Source organism: Diospyros lotus, chromosome 4 (assembly GCF_014633365.1).
Source record: "Diospyros lotus cultivar Yz01 chromosome 4, ASM1463336v1, whole genome shotgun sequence".
Classification (NCBI taxonomy): domain Eukaryota; kingdom Viridiplantae; phylum Streptophyta; class Magnoliopsida; order Ericales; family Ebenaceae; genus Diospyros; species Diospyros lotus.
The window spans coordinates 5,782,329-5,804,012 of NC_068341.1; the positions used below are offsets into that span (position 1 = coordinate 5,782,329).

The 21,684-nt window shown below is 37.3% G+C and overlaps 2 protein-coding genes across 7 annotated transcripts in view; both read left to right on the forward strand.

The window, feature by feature from the left end:
- Positions 1-15,070, forward strand: part of LOC127799912 (sucrose nonfermenting 4-like protein) — a 28,099-nt gene extending 13,029 nt beyond the window's left edge. For all 4 annotated transcript variants that reach the window (XM_052334192.1, XM_052334193.1, XM_052334195.1 and 1 more), the window contains exons 5-14: positions 5,425-5,559; positions 5,667-5,726; positions 7,013-7,102; positions 7,250-7,384; positions 9,478-9,622; positions 9,695-9,868; positions 11,170-11,233; positions 11,330-11,399; positions 13,538-13,652; positions 14,575-15,070. In XM_052334192.1, coding sequence (XP_052190152.1) covers positions 5,425-5,559; positions 5,667-5,726; positions 7,013-7,102; positions 7,250-7,384; positions 9,478-9,622; positions 9,695-9,868; positions 11,170-11,233; positions 11,330-11,399; positions 13,538-13,652; positions 14,575-14,666 — 1,080 coding nt within the window. In that variant the 3' untranslated portion in view covers positions 14,667-15,070. The remainder of the gene's footprint in view (positions 1-5,424; positions 5,560-5,666; positions 5,727-7,012; positions 7,103-7,249; positions 7,385-9,477; positions 9,623-9,694; positions 9,869-11,169; positions 11,234-11,329; positions 11,400-13,537; positions 13,653-14,574) is intronic.
- A 2,001-nt stretch (positions 15,071-17,071) lies between these two features.
- On the forward strand, positions 17,072-21,684 carry LOC127799067 (protein PXR1). 3 transcript variants are annotated; one of them, XR_008022531.1, is made up of 7 exons: positions 17,072-17,332; positions 17,807-17,961; positions 20,536-20,597; positions 20,710-20,823; positions 20,904-21,193; positions 21,328-21,395; positions 21,485-21,684. XR_008022531.1 is itself a non-coding variant. In XM_052332779.1 (5 exons), the coding sequence occupies exons 1-5, from the start codon at positions 17,244-17,246 to the stop codon at positions 20,958-20,960; spliced, it is 477 nt and encodes a 158-aa protein (XP_052188739.1). In that variant the 5' UTR covers positions 17,072-17,243; the 3' UTR covers positions 20,961-21,278. The 3 variants fall into 3 exon arrangements, 1 of the variants encoding a protein (XP_052188739.1); XR_008022530.1 differs by having other exon boundaries at positions 21,328-21,610; XM_052332779.1 differs by lacking the exons at positions 21,328-21,395; positions 21,485-21,684 and having other exon boundaries at positions 20,904-21,278.

Consider the following 21,684-nt stretch of genomic DNA (forward strand, 5'->3'; position numbering starts at 1 on the left):
CATCTAGGAGTTTAGTTTGTGACTTATATCTCGGTTTCTTCCAACACTCTCTCTCAAGCTGGTGAATAGATGTCAATCATTTCTAGCTTGCTTCTTATTTCTTCAAAACCCTGCTTTTGCATTGCTTTAGTCAAGATGTCTGCCTCTTGATCTTTTGTTGGAATATACGTCAGTTTTATATCTCCACTTTCCAGCTCCCCCTTAACAAAATGCCTGTTTGTTCGAACATGTTTATTTCGGTCATGTTGCACTGGATTATTTACTATGCTTATAGCTGTTTTGCTGTCACTGTAGAGAACTTTAGGTCAAACTATAGGAATAGATAAATCCTCCATGAGCCTTTCCACCCAAATTACCTCACAAATACTTTGTGCAATAGCCCTATACTCGGCCTCAGCACTGCTTCTTGACACAACTTCTTGTTTTTTGCTCCTCCATGTGACGAAATTTCCCCAAAGCTTAGTGCAATACCCTGATGTAGATTTATTATATTCAATGGATCCGGCCCAATTTGCATCCGCATAACTCCTTATTCCTCTCTCCTCGCTTTTCTTGAACAACATTCCTTTCCTGGGAGTCTGTTTCAAATATCTAAGAATATGATATGCAACTTCTAGGTGCCTTTTGGTTGGGGAATGCATGAATTGCCTGATGATGCTCACTGCATACGCAATATCTGGTTGTGTGTGAGATAGATAAATTAATTTTCCCACCAAACGTTGAAATCTTCCAACATCTACCAGTTCTTCCTCATTTTTCTCCCTTTTGTTTTTCCAGTTAGGCTCTAATGGAGTGCTTACAGGTTTACAACCAAGCTTTCCCGTCTCTTTTAGAAGATCTAAAATGTATTTTCTTTGAGACAGAAAAATACCTTCGCTGCTTCTTGCTTCTTCAATTCCCAAAAAATATCTCATCTCTCCCAAGTCTTTTACTTCAAAAACTTCCTTCAGTTGCTGCTTCAACCTTTCTATTTCTTGAGAATTCTCTCCTGTGATGATTATATCATCTACATAGACCATTAGGATAGTTTTCTTACCTTTGCAATCAACTTTTGTAAAGAGAGTGTGATCTGCTTATCCTTGATTATATTCTAGATGGTTTAGTGTGTCACTAAACCTTTTGAACCATGCCCTGGGAGATTGCTTTAGACCATATAAGGATTTTTTCAATCTACATACCTTTCCTCTTGTGTCTTTTCTTTCAAAACCAGGGGGAATTCTCATGTAGATCTCTTCTTCCAGCTCACCATTCAAGAAAGCATTTTTTATGTCTTAGTTGATAGAGTTTCCAGTCCAAATTCACTGCTAATGACAATAACACCCAGATAGAGTTAAGTTTGGCCACCGGTGCAAATGTTTCCTGATAATCAAGGCGTTGTGTTTGGGTAAAACCTTGGGCTACAAGTCTTGCTTTGTATCTATCCACTTTTCCATCTGAGTTGTACTTTATAGTAAAAACCCATTTGCTGCCAACTGTGTGCTTTCTATATGGAAGATCCACTATTTCCTAGGTGCCATTCTTTTCAAGGGCTAGCATTTCTTCCATAACCGCTTTCCTCCATTTTTCCTCTTGCAGTGCATAGTAAATATCCTTAGGGACAGCCTCATCATCGATGCTTTCTGTATATGCCTTGAATTTAGAAGACAGTTTTGAATATCCCAGAAATTTAGAAATAGGATGCTTCGTGCAAGTTCTGATTCCTTTCCTCCAAGCAATGAGAACATCTAGATCATACTCTTGCTCATGTTGCTGTTGCCCTTCTTCTCTATTTTCCTGAATATCAACCTCCCTTTCAATCTCTCGTTTCTGTAATTTTTCTGGACTTACCCTCGGTTCAGATGATATGGACTGCTGCTGAGTGTCACGAGGCTTCCTTGAATACACTAATAGTGGTGGTTTAGTTTTGAATTTGATCACTCTTTTGGATTTGGTCTCTTTCATTCTCTCCCCCTCGATCAAATTCAGACACGTGATGGAATTATCGGATTAGAACCAGCGGGAGGGATCAAAGAAGAAGAGTCCAGAACCGAAGGAGTCCAATGGTTAACTTTGTCTGGATGAGAAGTTGGCTGAAAAAACGGCTGAGTTTCAAGGAAAGATACATCATAGGAGACAACAAATTTCCGGGTAGTAGGATTGTAGCATTTGTATCCTTGTTGTGTTGGAGAATATCCCACAAAAAAATGCATTTGATGGCCTTAGGATCTAGTTTGGATGAAGAGATTGGACTTTGGTGAACAAAAACAGTACATCCAAACACTTGAGGGGTAAGGGAGTTTAGGACTCTATCGTGGTGAGGGAAAACATCAAGAAGGACAGCCAAAGGAGTCCTAAACTTCGAGACTTTAGAGGGTAGGCAGTTGATGAGATAGGCTGAGGTTAATATGGCTTCCCCCAATATGAACTTGGAACAGAAGTAGTAAACATCATGGCTCTTGCTGTTTCAAGTAGATGACGATTTTTTCTTTCAGCAATTCCATTTTGTTGGGGGTTATAAGGACATGAGCTTTGGTGAATGATACCATGCTCAATTAAATATGAATTAAACTCATTGGAGAAGTATTCTCTTCCATTATCGGTTCTCAAGACATGGATGGAGGTTTGAAACACATTCTTGACCATGTGATGAAACTTTTTGAATATCGAAAATGCTTCAAAATTTTCTTTCATTAAAAATACCCAGCACACCCTTGTATGATCATCAATAAAAGTGATGAACCATCGTGTATTAGTGAGATTTGAGGTGCGAGATGGCCCCCTAATATCACTATGGACTAAGTGAAAAGGTGTGGAAGGAGTATAAACATGATTAGGATGAAATTTTCTGGTCTGTTTTGCAAGAATACACAGCTCACAAGACAAATTGTGAGTTTTATTGCTATATAAAGAGGGATACAAGAATTTAAGATATTCAAAACTTGGATGTCCTAACCGTTGATGCTATAACATAATGTTTGAATCCAAAACAAGAGCTAAAGAATATAAAAACTGAGACCTAGATGCAGTAGAATGATCATGCCTTGATGTTTGATAAAGCCCTCCTCTCATCTCAGCATTGCTAATCATCTTTCCCGAGGTTAGATCCTGAAAAACACAAGAAGATTTGGAGAATATTACACAACAATCCCTGTCATTAGTCAATCTGCTTACTGAAATTAAGTTACACTGTAAGTTTGGGACATAGAGAACTGATTTAAGCATTAGACCTCCTATCACAGTTGTTCCTTTTCCCTTTACCAAGGATATATTACCATCAGCCATAGAAACATTCATAGGTTTATCACATAATTCAAAATTGGACAACAAATATAGAGAACCTGTCATATGGTCTGAGGCACCCGTATCAATGATCTAACTGCTGGTAGGAATTCTTTGAGGTACAAGAGAGTGTGCAATATTACCTTGTGTGACTAAGGAAGCCACATGAGTAGAATTATCTGCATTCTCAGTTTTGAACACCTGGGATTGGCTGATTAATTGTTGCAAAACTTCCAGCCGATTTGCAGTAAGAGTAAAAGATGTTGAATTCCCCTTCTCAGCTTCTACCATATAGGCTGATTGACCTGTGTTATGTCCTCCTTTTCTTTGATTTCTAGGCTTTCAATTTGCTGGTTTTCTATGGATTTTCCAGCAAGTCTCTCGAGTATGATAAGGTCGATTACAATGATCACACCATTGTTTTTCTCTTGCAGCCTCTCCTTTAGAGGATAAAGGAGTTTTACCCTTAAAAGTGTTTAAGGCTGATGCAGAGGGATAGATTTCATTGATAGGATGTCCGGACTCTGTGAGCATAACTTTCTTCCTACTTTCTTCCCTCCTCACTTCAGCAAACACTTCCCTGATGGTTGGAAATGGTTTCATCCCTAGCAACTGACCCCTAACTTCATCTAACTCTGAGTTTAAGCCATGAAGGAAATAAAAAACTCTCTCCTTCTCCATCGTCTTACCATACTTTCTACTATCTGCTGTGCACTCCCATTTGATCTCATAAAAGAGATCCATCTCTTGCCACAAAGCTGTTAAAGTATTGAAATATTCAGTGACCGAGTTTGTACCTTGTTTTGTGGTTCGAATAAGAGATTTAACTTGAAAACATTGGGCAGAATTCTCTAGATCAGAATATATTTCTTGGACAGCCTTCCGTATCTCACAAGCTGTCTTGTAGAAGAGATATGTTCTACCGATTTTGGGCTCCATTGAATTTACTAACTAAGCCATAACAATGGCATTCTCGGCTTCCCATATACTTGAACCAGCAGACTCTGTACTTGGCCTCACCATATCACCAGTTAAGTAGCCTTCCTTGCCCTTACTTCTAACCACCAACAGGACTGATTGGAACCACTCATGAAAATTGGTTCCATTCAGTTTATGTTGTGTAATCTGAAGAGAAGGACTTTCCAAGGCTGTTGTGAGAGATGAAGCTGCAGGAAGAGTCCTTGCCGGAGGAGGATTAGAGGTTGTTACCTCACTGCTGGAATCATTAACCATCTTGGAGACTCAATCCGTCTACTTGGGACGATTTTAAGAAAAATCAGGCCAACAAGAACCTAGCTCCGAAACCATGAAAGAATATCTAGGGGAAATCAATCATTCACCCGTAATTATTCAATAGCTTTAGGAGGATATTTATACAAAGAGAGACCTAAAAAATCTCCTAAAAATACTCCTACTTTATAGCTATAGATAACTACACATTAGATATATCTATAAAACTGCTGATATTAGCTGCTATTTATCTCTTTAAACTCCTTTCCCATCTAGGACTGCTACCTCATCTAAACTCCTCCTTCATCTAGGAGTTTAGTTCATGACTTATATCTCGGTTTCTTCCAACATTAACATATTAAGACACCAGGGGTTCTGATCATGCATAGCATACGTGTATGCTATATGTATACATGCGTGTGCCATTCTATCCTTCTCTTCTCCTGCACCACATCTTTTTTGTTATTTTGAAAAGACAAATTAAATAAATTGATGCAGTCAGTTGTTCAAATGGAATTACAATTGCTATAAATTTAATGTCCATATTTATCTACTAATAGTAAAAAAATGAAAAAAAGTGTATAACAATGCCTGGTATGAAAACCTGGCAGCCTGTCAAATGAGCCCTTCAATAATTTGAAACTTCTATCATGTAGAAAGTAGTTTTGAAAACTTGTATTTTACTTAGGCATACGTAATGTTGCCCCTTCCAACAGTGAAAATTTCTGAGGTCCAAAGCAGTAGAGTAGGTGTGGATGGACAAGGTGAAACAGGAAAGTTTTTGTCTTGAATCAACTGATCAGTAGAAAGCAAACCAGGGCACACTATTTAGCTTTATTCTGTATTGCAACTACATTTCTGATGTCATTGAGAAGGTTTACTTTAAAGTCTTGCTATTCTAATATATTTGTTTATGAATTCATACGCGTAATGCAGGTCAGAGTTTCAGATGGTATGTTGCGCGAAGCATTGCCAAGGGTATCAGCAGCTGATTTAGATGTTTCCCGTCATCGTATTGCTGCATTTCTATCTGCACATAGGGCATATGAGCTGCTTCCTGATTCGGGCAAGGTTTGGATTATCTTCCCTTGATTTTATCAAATCTACCTTTGATACATCAAGACAACTTGAGCAGAAATTTGTACCATTTTCCTCATATAAATACATGTGGATAGCAGGTGATTGTCTTAGATGTCGATCTACCTGTAAAGCAAGCTTTTCATATTCTGCATGAACAGGTATGTCTTTGTTTATTCTTTGAGGCCAAGGTTGTTAAACTCGAGATTTTACGGTGGGATCGAACAATGGTCCATAAAATTGAATCGTAAATTCACATCTTAAAATCATAAGATTTTAAAGACAATTAAAAACACCTTTTAATATATGTAAATATATGCTCAGAATGACATAATTTTATAAAAAATTAATGAATATTACTTAATAACATAATTATTACAATTTACAATCATATTCCTTATGAATAACATACATGTATGTACCTATTTCAAAATAATTTCATCTATTGATTTCAAAAATACTAAATAATATGAACTTTCTAAATATTACGTTCATCATTTGTCATCATTAATCCATAATCAAAATTTTAAATATTAATTTATATATAATGTAAATTCTCATAAGTCAATCATAACCTAATATAAATAAAAACAACACACATTATTAAACATCTAACTTCATGTGGAGTGGAAACTGATTAATTTAGGAGAATATGATTTCATTAAATAGATAAGGAAGACCGTAAGAGTGAGTCAACCCCTATACTGGAAGTTGATGGGGCAGTCTGGCAGATTTGGTAGCTCATATGGGGAATAAAGTTGGGGCTTTGCTATCACTTGTTTAAAGTTTACTGAGTTTATCACCGAGTTTACAGTATTGAATCGCAAGTTAACTCCGATTCTAGAAAAATTTGAATTTATAAGCGAGTTGATTCGTTTAAAACTACATAACTCATAAACTCGTACGAGTTGACTCACAAGTTTGACAATAATGTTTGAGGCTACAGATCATAGATTACAAATCTGATGCTAATGAGGGTATAGTGTGTGTTTATTGAGCAAATATGTGAATGATTTTAAACAAAGGTTATTGTAGTAATTTATTGCTTGTGCAAATCATTAACTATAACCAGCTGCAGAGGTGGTATGTAATCTGGTGGATTCCAAATTTTGGTGGTTAGCATTCTGGCAGTGGTTTTTTTTTGAAAATAACAACAAAAGAAATATATGCTTGGAAGTGCAAAAAATGTTTTATCGGAAATGAGTGATAACTTATTATTTTGGTCAGCACGAAATCTGTCCTTTGTGCAGCTTAATGTTTCAAAATCTGATTGGAAATGCAATGTTCCAGGTTGTTTCAGTCTTTAGGTGCTAATTCCCTGAAGGCTTACTTTATTGGAGTTAATCCATTCTTTTGGATGACATTTATTATACATCTCTACTTTACAGCATTCATTTTTTCCATAACAAGATTTTATATGATCCTTTCTGAGACTAGTTATTTCCAGGGAATTCCTATGGCTCCTCTTTGGGACTCCTGCAAGGGACAGTTTGTTGGAATTCTTAGTGCCTTGGATTTTATCTTGATTATAAGAGAGGTATGTATGGAGGATATGGCTTTTATTTAGGGATTGTAGACTGGGAAAATAGCTCTTCTATTTTCTATCGTCAAACTACCTGTTACTTTTAAAGTTTGTGAACTAGTATGAGATTACTTGAACAGATATTTCTGACTTGTTTTGCAGCTGGGCTGTCATGGTTCCAATTTGACAGAGGAAGAGCTTGAGACACACACTATATCTGCTTGGAAAGAAGCAAAGCAGTACCTGAATAGACAAATTGATGGGATTGGGGGAGCATTTCCAAGACAACTTATCCAAGTGAGTGTTAGTGTGTGGCATATTTGGATCCTAGCTTGTAAATTGATCACTAGGCTGAATATTTTAAATTATTAATGATTTATTCTTTAAGACATGGGAATGAATTTAGGAATGCCGACTTTTTATGTTCTTGCAATGAGTGAAGTGGAGACCTGTTTCCGTAACTATCTTCTGGCACTTGTTGGCAATTTCATAACCTACATTTTAATTTTGTTCACCACCTTTCATAGCTCTTTTCTGGTACTTTCTGGCAATTCTTCTCTTACCTGCAGTTCAAAGACTTTCATATAGATATATTTGTGGACAAATCAAGCATTGAGTGGAAGAAGTGTACTTGAGGGCTTACCTAAATATGTTTCTCTTGCTGTCAGCGATACGAACTGTCAGGACCCTAGTCCTAACTAAGGTTTTCGCTGAAGATCGAATTGAAAGAGAGGGAGAAATAGAGAGAAAAGTAGGGAGAGAATTGAAGTGAAAGAGAGAAACTTGAATACTGATATATTCTGATATGATATCCTCCCGAACTGTGGCATAGTTTTTTATATGTAAAGCTGTCCAACAGTTACAACTAACCAGCAGTTACCACTTCTACTTTCACTACTCCACTACACCCAATTACTCCTAATTCATAACTGTAAATGACAACTGGATAAAAATAACTACAATTGCTCCTAATTCATCTAGGTTGTGACATTCCCTCCCCCTTAAAATATTTCTTGTCTCCAAGAAATCCAGTAACTGGCCACTTTTTCTTCATTCAATCCTTGCTTTCACTCTCTGATTCATCCTTCTTAGACCGTTCTTTCCAGTGTTTTCCTAGACAGTGCCTAAAAGATAAGCAAAGTCTTTTGCCAATCGTGGACGAATTTCAACTTCTTTTCCCCCCTCCTCTCTGGCTCTATCCAATAAATCCTCAATTACTAGCTTTGCATTGGCATTAGGTATTGGAGGGGTGCCTATTCTTTCAAGAATAGCAGACCTGAAGTCTTTAAAATCCAAAGTTGATGTAATTGTAACCTTCCCCAACTTCACAACATCTTTTGCTTCCTGCTGGCTGGCGTACACCAAAGGTTTATCTTCAACAGATATCTCCTCCAATGGTGTTGTTGTGATTTTTCCTGCAATTGCCATTCTTATCTTGACATCCAATTCAAAATGTTCCTCAGCTTCTTATAAGTCAGAAATCTGAGGAAGGACTCCGACACCAGTTTCTGCACATATGAATGATTTTTCAGTTGGAATTGTCTGATCGAGTGCAGCTAATTCATCAGTTGCTTGCAAACTGGAAGCATTAGGTAGGATTCCAGTGCCTGCTCTAATTGGTTCTACAGTGGAACCTGAAAGAAATTTCACTGGTAGACTGATCTGAAACTTCTTTGAAATCATAATCATTAAGTCGTCCAGCTTTTGATTGAATTCTTCCTTGAATGCTTTCTCCAGCAACTGCATGCTCTCAAGAGTTCCTTCAGCCATTTGCACAGTTCAAATTCTTCAAAATTCACTCTGAACAGCAAATGTCAATTGCCTGGACCACAACCGAGAACCGACTGCTCTAATACCACTTTGTCTGGACCCTAGTCCTAACTAAGGTTTTCTTCAAAGATAGAATTGAAAAAGAGGGAGAAACAAAGAGAAAAATAGGGAGAGAATTGAAGAGAAAGAGAGAAACTTGAATCCTGATATATTCTGATCTGATATCCTCCCAAACTGTGGCATAGCTTTTTATATATAAAGCTATCCAACAGTTACAACTAACCAGCAGTTGCACTTCCACTTCCACTACTCCACTACACCCAACTACTTCTAATTCACAACTGTAAATAACAACTGAATAAAAATAACTACAATTGCTCCTAATTCGTCTAGGTCATGACACGAACATGATTATATTTTTTATTTGGAATTTGTTTGTTTGATAAAGTATATAGCAACTTGAGTTTCCATTTTGGTGCTGCAATTGCCTTTCTATTATGCCAGGCAAAGTTTATTTAGATTCCATTTGGCATTTCACTTTGAAATAGATAATTTCTTCATTTTAATATCCAACCAGTGTAGGCAAGTCTTTTCCGCTGACCTTTAGGTTGGTTGTACAGGCTGGGCCAGATGAGAATTTGAAAGATGTTGCTATGAAGGTTTTGCAGAATAATGTGGCTACAGTTCCTATCATCCATTCTTCTTCAGGCAATGGTTCATTGCCACAGCTATTGCATCTTGCTTCTCTCTCTGGGATATTGAAATGTAAGGTTTCATTTTGTTCCCTTAATAATGGTTGGCGTTTTCTTACTAACCATTGGGTCTGCTAATTTTCAGGTATTTGCAGGTACTTCAGACATTCTTCTGGGACATTACCAATGCTCCAATTTCCAATCTGTACGCTCCCTTTGGGTACCTGGGTTCCAAGAATTGGGGAACCAAGTCGACGGCCATTGGCAATGTTGAGACCAAGTGCATCTCTTGGTTCAGCGTTGAGTTTGTTAATTCAAGGTAAGAATCATGTTAGGGAAAGATTAAGAGAATATCAGAGGTACTCGGGGGTCTGAAATGGATAATTTTGAGCTCCTGAATTTTTTTTAATCAAACTACTCTTAGTTGGTTTCTTGGCTCTTTCAACAACCTGCATTTGATAAAATATGTTGGGTTGAGTAGATTTGTTGCAGAAAAACCATGCTTTAGTTCCAGTTAGTGGAAGGATTTGTTTTTGCTATCCAAGTACCATACCTTAGCCACACATAAAATGGTGTTTCCTCACGCTTCATTTTTCTACTGCTTTGATGTCCTACTCCCATACTCCTTGAGGCAGGACTATTTGGTGTCACTTAATGGGTAAATGCTTCTGAATGTGACTTCTACACGATATAGTTGGGAGTGCCTTTCTGGATATTTTATATTTTTTTAGGTGAGTGTGAACCCAATCATGGGCTGGAGTACCATGGATTTCCCTATTTAAGTCAGTTTGGGTATACAACTGATCCTTCCTTTATTCTAGTTGCCCTCCAGTGAATGCCAAAATTCTTAGAGGTTGGTATTAAATTGTTTGGTTGACAGCAACTGATTTGTAAAAATAACCAAGGTGGACAATCAAGGGTTGTATCTTCTGACTGCATTGTGCCATAAATTTGCCTGCTAGTGTTACTTTATATGTGTCACTGGATTCTTACCTGTTCATCAATGACATGCTAGCTTCATTTAGTGGAACCACTAGTCCCTGTGCCACAGATGCGTTGGTTAATTTGATAATGCTTAACATCGATCACTTTTATATACATAGTTTGTGATTCCATTATGGGCTGCCTCGCAAATTTTAATATTTTATTGTTTCTCCTGAAGTAATTTGGTAACTTAAAGTAGAAAACTGCAAGCAATTGGTCTCTTGGCTTGGTTGTGGCCATTTACATAAATTATAACTTGGTTATATATGGCAGGAATGCTGTTTTACTTTTTTCTTCCTTGGTGAAGTTTCAATTACTTGGTTTCTTGGGAGCTTGGTTTTTCCATTTTACTTAGCAACAACTTCTAAGACATGGTGGAAATGCTGTATTTGTTTAGCTGAATAAAAAGGGGAATGGGAGCAATGGTTTGTTATTGTTTATTTTATTTTTCATCTCTTCTTTTGGTTAAAAAAGAGTGTTTCCCTTGTATACTTTGTTAATTGCTTTATTCTAAGAGGGCCAACTGGGATCAGATTAGGCGATAATAATGCTGTGATAGCTGCCTTTTGTGAGAACACCCTGCTTATTCTTTACCATTTACCTTTTCTTATGCTATTATTATTTTTGTCCTTGCAGCTCAAGTTAGTTCAATACCAATTGTCGATGACAGTGACTCATTATTAGATATATATTCTCGAAGGTTAGTTCCGGTAGTTAAATTAGCTGTTGTTGGTTGAAGCACATTTGAGTTACTATTCCACAATGAAGAGTGATATGTTTGTTATCTCCATTGCAGTGACATAACAGCTTTGGCGAAAGACAAAGTTTATACTCATATTAATCTTGAACAGATGACTATTCACCAGGTTAGTACTTCAACTTGTTATTGCTGAGGTTATGTGTGAATTTAAGCATCTTTAGATATGCTGATTTGGAGGAATCAACGTATGTTAAACCTATGTTGCACGGAAACGGAAACGGGAAACGTTTCCGATAGGAAACAGAAATGTGGAAACGGACATTTTTTTTAAAAAATAGGCATAAATAGAGTTCGAAACGGGGAAACGACTCCTATGAGGTGCTTCCGTGCAACATAGTGTTAAACAAGCTGTGTGTCCTTGTGTTTTGGGATGGTGGACTTGATTTTAAGTTGATGCCAATCCTGAGTGCACTCTTTGCTGTTAATGAATATTGTTTCTGTGTAGATGTTGTTCCACGAGATAGCTAATCAATTTTAAAGCAATTCCATCCCCATGAAATCCAGACCAACCAAAATATATGGCATGAAAGTATTCTACTGGACTTGTACTTGAGTTCCTTTCTTCATACTGTAATCATTGTCGTCAAAATTGCCATGGAAATCTATTTGCACTTTCTTTCTTCCAAGAAGCTCAGTATGATCTATTTTAGGATATGTGCTATGTTTCTTTTTGGGACTTAATGCCTTGGTTGTGAACGGATGCAGTATATTATCAGTAAAATTTCGTTTAACAGATGCCATGGGGTCAAATGCCTGTTCTAATTATATATTATTTTGTAAAAAGTGATGGCATCTTCAGACATAATTCCACAAATTGTTAGTTGGTTTAATATGTTGAAGGCAATTGCCTGAATTTCGCGGTTCATTTTATTTACTTGACCTTAATGGAGGAGTAGGGCATTTCAATTATTGAAATAATACATGTTCATTCTGTTTACTTGCTCTTTACTGGAAAGTGGAGCCTTCTCTGTAATTCTGATCCAAGTATAAACATTGATTGATTTGTTAACCTTTTTATGATTGGACATCATGTCATTCAAAAGTCATCTGATATTACCATTTATTTTCAAAGATTATATATATTTCAGTTGGGGATCGGGGCGGGGGGGACAAAAAGGCTGAGCTTGCCATCTTTGAAGTTAGTAATCAAATGCGGTTTTACATTGTAGAATGTGTAGACATCATAAATGGGTCAAGTTTTGCGGCTTCTTTCTGTGATTCTTAGCTTGGGCGGGGGGGGAACAAAAAGGCTGAGCTTGCCATCTTTGAAGTTAGTAATCAAATGCGGTTTTACATTGTAGAATGTGTAGACATCATAAATGGGTCAAGTTTTGCGGCTTCTTTCTGTGATTCTTAGCTTATTGAAAAGAAAAATTGTACAAGGGATTGGACCATGTTGGTAGACACTCCTATAAGTATTAACTATTTGAAGTTTAAATTAACTGGCCCTATCCAGCCTGAGGGTAGGATGCATGGGGAAGGATTTTTTGGGTTAAGGCCTCTGTCTAGGGCAAGCTATGGAGACACATATCCAGTAACTGTTTGGGGAATCCATTGAAGACTGTGTAGCACAGAGTAAACATTGCTTATTTCTGGTTGACATTGGTGCTTTTTTAGAAGTTATTATCCTCTAAAATGAAGAGGCTGGGAAAAGTTTTCACATAACATAAAATAGCACATTTTGAGTTAGTGATTGAATTCATTTTGACATTGTGGTAATGAGTATAAGGCCGTAGAAGGTATTGACTTTCATAATTTAGAGAGATTAGCTGTTTAACATTACAAGTTATCAGATCATATTGGTAGATAATAGTGGCGTGAACTAACTAAACCAATCTGGTCCATCTGACCAAGGGAGAAGAATGTGGAAGGATATTTTGATTAGGCCTTTGCCTAGGTAAGGGTTAGGAGACTTGCATACTTGGGAGTTGTTTAGGAATCATTTCTGGGGTGCTGTAGCATGTTGTCTCCATTCATTTTCTCAATTGAATGGACATTGATTCTTTTAAACATGTTTCAGTTCTGTCTTATGTGGTACTCAGTAGAGTAACTAATATCCTAGGGTTTTGGTTTAGTACATATTTTCTTGCCTAAGAATTTGTTGCTGAAATATTATTGCCATCATTATTAGGAAATATGGCCATCCAATTTTACTTGCTCACTTTATAAGTTCAGATGGAGGCACTATTTTTTATGATATTTATTTTCTTCTTATATGTTTGTTTTCCAATACATGTATAATAGGCATTGCAGCTGGGACAAGAGCCCTATTCTCCTTTTGGGTATGGCAGTCAAAGATGTCACATGTGTTTACGGTCAGATCCACTGCATAAAGTGATGGAGCGATTGTCAAACCCAGGTACTTTCCATTTTCTATTAAAAGTCAATGTTTTTTACACTGCTAATTCTTGATAAGCTTGGAGCAGCTGACACCCAACCCCTCTACTGGAAAGCAAAATTGATAGTATAATTGGCATTCTGAAATCTGTCGCATAAGAATTACAATTTGCTGACAGTAGGAATATATGCCTTTCCAAATTGAAAAGAACTTTTTCTTGAATGCTCTTCCTCAGCAGGTAGACTTATCTTTTCAATTTTTCCTGCACGAACCTTTAAACAGAGTATAGCTTTTCTATGTTAGTTGACTGCATGGGTCAACCAAATGTGCTTTATCCTTCTATCCACTTTGAATTGTTCCATTGCACATTCTGGATCCATGTCTTGTATGCAGTCTTAGCAACCCTGAGGCTAATGAGCATCCTCAATAGTGTTCAAGTATACATGGATTCTTATATGAGGCATCACCAGAATGTTTGATTGCATGCTGAGGCTTCGTATCTCAAAAAGTTGCTTTTATTTGAAGATGGATGAGGCCATCCAGTTTGGCTAAGTGTTCTGCGGCATTTGAATGGCGTGTGAGGGATCAACCTGGTATCAAGATTGGAGTTATGTTATTTTGTGGGGAAACCCAGTTGGCTACTGTGCTGCGAGGAAAAATTTGGCGGCTGTCGTGGCCTAGAAGATTGTTAATTTTATATTCTTAAATTGAACTAGAAAATCTTTTATTATATCTCAGCTCTTGTGGACTTGGAAATGACCCCAAATGATGATAGAATGATATGTACTTGTTTTTCTCGTGCATGTCATTCTAGGTTTAAATCCACTATTAAGTTGAGCATCGTATGAACCACTCTTCCCATGGCACTTAAAAATGTGCTTTTTTTTTTTTTTGGGTGGACATTTTAAGTCAACCATTTGAGCTTTGTGTTATTTATTTGCAGGGGTTAGAAGACTTATTATCGTGGAGGCGGGCACCAAGCGCGTAGAAGGCATTATAACATTGAATGACATCTTTAGGTTCTTGCTCGGTTAGATGGACATACAGCTTGAGAGGCTTAGTAATGGTGGGTTTTCCATGACCATGAGTTTTCCCATGACAGTCAGCTGTACCTTTTATGAAAAGCTTTCTCCCCCCCCCCCCCTCACTTTTCTGTGATTTGGATTCAAATTCTTCAAATATACCATTTCATTGGCCTCCCATATCACGGCCTGGTCTTTTAGGATATTGGGCGAAAGAGAGGCATGTAAATTGCATAGATTTGGAATTCTTTCTAGATGATTAATCTTCATCTGACCGAATGATTTATCGACTAAATTGTGCTGATGCTATTGCTGCCATTTTTGTGAACAGCATGGAACTCAAATTGACATTTCTGTGCTGTTGTTGGTAGAAAAGAGTGGAATAAAGAAACCAGGAAGAATGTTAGCTGCCCATAATTGTTGCTAATGATTATTTTATGGATCTTTCTTTGGTTGCCTCGTGGCTGCTTTTTTCCCTCTCTCAACATGTCGCTATTCTTGGTCCTGGAAGACCCTTGTTATTTTGTTAATTCTTAGTTAGGGTCTGTTAATGTGGTTCGTTCTTCAAAATGGTTAATTAACCTTCTCTACTAATCAATTTTTCTCAGGTAATTTGGTAATTTGATTTTGTTCAATATATATAGACTTGGAAGAAGAAGAAGAAGCCTTTGTTAGTGTGATTTCAAATCTTTCTTTTGAACCATTTTCTTAGTGCAAACAATAAAAATACGATGGTAATAAGTGAAACACTGAGCACAAGAAGATAATTATTTTATTTCACGAAATAGTGTATCTTTTATCAATTTTAATGAAGCAACTCAAAAACTTTTATATTCATAAACAACACAAATTCCTTTCCTCCACACTCAACCAAAGATGATAACTAACTCGTCGATAAGATAAAAATAACGACAGGCTCAATAATTTGTTAAAAAATAAAATTGAGCGCATTACTTATGTTGTTTATCAGAAACAAAGTAAAAATAATATTTTATAATTTTTTTTTAAAAAAATCACTGTAATATTTATTAATGTTTTGTTTGTTTGGCACAAACATAACACATCAATATGTTTCGTAAGTAACACCAATTTCTCAGCAAAGAAAAAACACCAATTTTATAAGGGAAATTTTATTCCCAGCCCATTTTATTACTATTCATAGTCCACCGTTAATATTCCTAAACTACTTTATATTAAAAACCATTTATTATCTTTCGGGCAGTTGGGGAAGCTTGAGTTCCCCGACAATCTCCGTCGAGAAATCCTAGCATCCCCAATTACCTACAATGCTTTCTCAACCGTGGGCGGTTAGAGAACCTTGACTTCCCCGACTGCTTGCGGCCAAGGAACTCAAGGGTTCCCCACCACGGATGATTGGAGAACCCTTGCTTCCCCGATCTCCTGCCATTAGAGATCGATTTATATATTTATGTGTTTTTTTTTTATAAAATTTTATGTTAAATTTTTAAATAATGTTATGCACTTTGAAGGAATATTAACTACTCACATTTTGTCTAAAATTAAATGAAGTTGTGCTTTAATTTTTGTTACATTCATATACGTATAAGTTTTTTTTATATTTTATATTATGTCATATATATGTATGTATATATACATAAATAAAATTGAATAAGAAATAATATTGTAATAAAAAATACATAAAAATAAATTTAATAAGGCATACAACGGATCTTCTTTCTGCAACTTAAGATATATATATATATATACATACATACATATATACATAGGCATACAGTCGTGAATAAATGAATTTCTATACATGTGTAAGGCATAAAAGCCAACATCCAGTCGGGGTTAGAGGCTTCCTGACAGCGGGTGGTCAGGAGTTCCTCAAACCCCCGATCGTCGCCAATCGAGGGTTCTGCAACCTCCATTGTCGCCGGGCGGTGGGTGGACTCCACCCACGGCGGGCCGACCCCGGAACCTCCAATGGTAGTGTAGTGTGATGACAAAAGAAGAGAGAGTATAAGGGATGGGTTTGTAGAAAAAGAGTGCAAATTTGGGATATGTGAGGTGAAATGAGTGATTGATGGTAATTGTAAAAAATAAAAATAAAAATTAAATTGACGTGAGCTAATAATGTGCGCCGGAGATAGAATTATTATTATTTTTTATTATGCCCCATTACTGGTATCCTCAGTCACCCCGTCCCTAAAACTACACTGAAAAAGTAAATCAAGAGATGCGCTCAAATGATCAGGATAGTAGACCTAAGCACCACTAATATCACTCTTAAATTCCTTCTCCACGAGAATGTATTCTGTTTTCCTAGGAATCGAACTCACACTAAGAATCTCCAAACAAACTTTTTAATCTACCTCTTTACTATTTGACTATGCCATGGCTCATTTTATAAACCCCTAACCTAAAAGGGAGAGAGAAGAGTAAAATACTCAAAAGCATAGGAGGAGGAGGGGGTCACTCGTGGGTGGAGGCGTGGAGCCCTCCTATGCCGGGCCCGGCCCACCAGTGGGGCCTTGGACCGGGTCCGGCATAGAAATTTCCCAAACTATATACTATCGAACGCCGAACGGTACCGTGCGGTTCAGAGAGAGGGGGAGAGAGAGAGATGGAGGAGGGACTAACAGAGGAAGAAAGGAGGGCTCTGCGGGGAAGCAAATTCGCGCCGCTTCCTACACCTTCGCTTTCCAAACCCAGGTCTCTCTCTCTCTCTCTCTCTATGTATGTATGTACGAACGATTGTCGCTTCTTTTGCATCCGTAGACTGAACCAGAATTTTCCGCTGTTACATTCAGCTTAAGAAAAGGATTACCGTTTGAATCCTGTGCTGATTACTTTTTGTTTCCGTATAATGTTTGATTCTTCACGTTTTCATGAGTATGGAAGAATCCAATTGTTATTCCTATCCAAGATTAAGCATTTGAAGAAAATAGGGATTTCAACGTACCCGAACAACTCATCAAGAAGAAATAATCTACGACTTTTAGTTCATTCTTATAAGATTTTCTTCAACCAGAACGATATACATATCTTTCTACTTTTCGTTTGATTATATACTTCTAATTTTTTAATCTAATTATTTGATTATATATTTTATTTTCATATTTGAAGTGTCAAGTTAACTTTCTTTGCTTTGGTGCTGAAGTTTGTGGTATGATATTTTTGTGGTAGGTTAGCTCATCCTGGCGGGCCGTTGACAACAAACAAGGCTGCTGCCCTGGCGAAGTTCCTCGAAAGAAAACTCCAGGAGCCTAATGGATTGGCTTCCATAAAGCCAGAACTACTTGATCTAGCTGTCAAGAATGCGAAATATACTGTACAAGCAAGTAATTAGCGCTTACTTACTTTTATGGTCGTTTGAATTTATTTTGTTCTTGAATAATAGCCCTTTTTCTTCTCTGTCCGCTGCAGCTCGAATTTCATGGTATATAAGCCAATGTACAAGACAACTGACATGTTTAATTACCTATTTTGTTCCATAAATCATTATAATATTATTCCCTGTTGAGATTATGTGCCGTGAATATTGTAATTTTAGTTTTGCTTTGCCTTATTTGATTTAAATGGCCTTGAAGAAAATATGGTCATGGATATGACCTCCCTAGTGGGATTAAGATTTGGTGTTGTTACTGTTGTTATATCTTATTTGATCTTGACATATGTTTCTACTTTTTTATAAGTAGCTGTTTCTCATTCTTATGATGAACAATACCCAACCAGTTAAAAGAAAGATATCTGTGAGCTAATTTGTTGTTGGTTGTTGGAATCCTAAGGAATAACTTGTACTAAGCATTGAGGGGTGTTTTACGGTGAATTGCTTTGTTTCATCCAGATAACTTGCAAAAAAAAAAAGGTGCTTTCATGTCTGCTTGACGAGGTAAATATTAAACTCACATTCACCTTCAATTATCGTTGGTGCTCACATACAAGGCCAGGTAAGCATGAAGTGCAGGGGGGTAAGCCTGGTTCGAGGATGCAGACTTGTTCTTTCACTTCTTTCTTACTTAATTATTGTAATAACAATATAACTATTGAACTAAGATAAAATAGGAATCCCCTTCAGGTTATAATGTAGCCAATTGAAATCTAATCTGAATAAACTTGGATCAAAGGCTTAACAATGCAAAATCTGAAATTATGGAACCTACTGGCTCAAATACCATGGCTTTTACTCTGAGATAACTGTAGGGGAGGGAAAAATTAAAGAACTAAACAGAAAGCCACTTAATTCTGTAGCTTCCCCGACCTTAGAGCCACTGAAGTGGGAATCTAAATAAAGCATAGTGTACATGAGAATGCTAGAAATGGTGCTTTTAGTAAGAGTGATCCTCCCCCCCTTTAGACAAATATTCTCTCTCCCAATAAGAAACTTTGGTTTGACATCTCTCGACAACCCTCTCCTTTGCATTAAAACCCAACCCCAATGGAAAACCCATTGATGACGTAAAAACCAGTCTTCAATTGAATTTGTAAGACTTCCCACGAGATTCGGACCTCATCTCGTATTGACTTGGTTTCGAGATTCCTGCTCAAGTAAAACAAGAGTAACTGCCCTTCAACTGGAAAAATGCCACTCCAATGCTTAAGTCGGCAAGAGTTCTAGAGATAGCTTATGGACTTGTGAGAGAAGTGTAGAATGTCATACCTGTACCTCATCTCTTGAGATATGTTTATACATTTTGGGTTGAGTTTCGTGATAGGGATCACGATGAGAATTAGTCAACCTTGCCCATGTTGCAGAGGAATAGTTGATTCCTCTTGGGTTTGCGAGTTTGGGAGTGATTTGGATTGGAATTGTCGGATAAGTGTGTAATGTCTCATCTTGGGTTTGTGAACATTAGGACATGTGGCACCAAGAAGATTGGGGATGTCTATTTTGTGTTTCTCTATACTAGGCTTGAATTTATCTTCTCCCTAGATTATAGGGATTGCCTTGTTTTGAAGGCTTATCCTATGGGAATTGTTTAGGACATTAGGATAATTAAGATAGGATAAGACTACAAAACAAGGCAATATTTTGAAGCCTTCTTCTACTTGAACTATATTTTGTGAAGATTATCCATATCTTGGCGTAGAAGATACTTTGGTATCCGTCTTATACATGGATTAGGTTCTTTTGGCTTGCTCATCTCCAGGCAATTCAAGAGTATTATTTGCTTGGGATCCAGATTCCTTGTGGTGGCTAGGCATTCAAGGTCAACCTGTGAGTTGACCTGGTGTTTTGACCTCCAATGTCAATGTGGTATTAATGACCTGACACTTTGTCCTACATGGACTTTCCTATTTTCTTGGACATCATCACACATATACTTGGTTCTAGGACGCCAACCTTGCAACCTACTAATCAGTGAGACTAATACTGTTGTATACTTAACCATTTCTAGGAGTAAAACTAAATAGGGAAAAAACAACACTCTATCCAACCTTGATCCAAGACCTCCTCTTAGGCCCACACCCTAAACCTCATCCTATCTGTAACATAAAGTAAAAACTTCTGAGGGGCATGGTCAGAAGTCTTTACTATATCCAAGTTACAATGAGGGATGTAGTGTTATCCTTTAAAGATGAATCCAGACATACTTAGCTGTCAAAGCCTTATGATTTTTTATCTGCCAGTTCAATTTTAATTGATTGACTTGTTATTTTGTGATTTAAGGGCTGTAAGGTTGGTCTCAGGAGGAGGTTTGTATCTGCTAGTAGGGGGTGCTTGATAACTTCTTTTCTTAGGTGTTTGTATGTGAACTGTTCTTCTGTACAATGCTTGTGGATATAACAAGTATACAATCTGATTACTTGCGGACAAAATCTTGATAGAGCTGTACGCGCCACTTGCTCGTTGACTGCAGTTAGCATTAAAATCTGATAATAAGAGCTTATGCGTGATGTTTGTTCTATAACAGGCGGGACTTCACATTCTGGAAGAGTAGTTCGACATGTGGACTCCTTTGGTGACTCTGAGGAGGTTAGTTTTTTTGTCCCTGTAGTCTAGTTGGGAAAATTTGCAGTGTATGCCAGTCTGTGATCTTCTGCTATGACCTGTTCTCTTTCTGACTCAGACTGGTTCGAATTGACAGAATTCTTTGGAAGATGGAAGGGAAATGGTTCAGTCAAAGGAACACCACAAAAAGGAGAAGAAGAAGAAAAAGGAGAAGAAGAAGAAGAAGAAGGGGAAAAAGGAAAAACAGAAGGTTCGTTATCGTTGATCAAATTCACGCTCAATATAAAAGTAGTAACTTTGTCGTTCTCCAACCTTTTGTTTTCCATGCAGACATCTGAGGGCGATGCAGATGCTGTAGAGAGGCGGCCTAAAAAGTTGAAATTGTGACTATGCATATATCTGGTCCCAGCCCCACGTAAAAGACATTGAAGGCTTTGACAAACTAGTGATTATCAGAAAACCAGCTGCTCCATCGTTCAATCATGAGTAGAACTAGGGAGAATTCCAATGAAATATCATTCAAGGAATTCTGTTTCTAAATTTCTTCCAAAGTTTTGTCTGATTGGATACCGAGACATGCGACTGTCCAGATTCCAGTGCTTCTGCAGCATACAGTGCAAGTTAGGTTTTCTTTTTTCGCTGATTGTAGCATTAAAGTCTTAGTCAATTTCATTCTTAAAAATTTTTATTGAACTGTTTTCCGTATGGGGCTTTGGTTGAGTTTCTTACCTCGTTTCCGTGTCAAATATCATAGGATTTCCACAGCGTTTTCTATGGAAAACAGTCCACCCAAGAATCAAGATTCATGAATGATTGTGGAAGGTCTGCTCTTGCTTGTGCAATTTGCTACGCTTCCAAATTTTGAACAGAATCCCAAACTAGTTAACGCTGCTTGATGGGCAATTTCACAGTTCATTTCTACAAGAATATGATAAATTAAGACGTGCGACCAGAGTATACCAGAAGCTGAGCTGCGCCTGATCAAAGCCTCTTTAGATGTGTTCAATAAGCTATCGATGATTGGGAATATAGATGAAAAGTAACAGGCATTTGGACCATAAATATTAGGAGCATCACCTTACTTTGGGTGGTGGTGTGTAAATGAAAAATG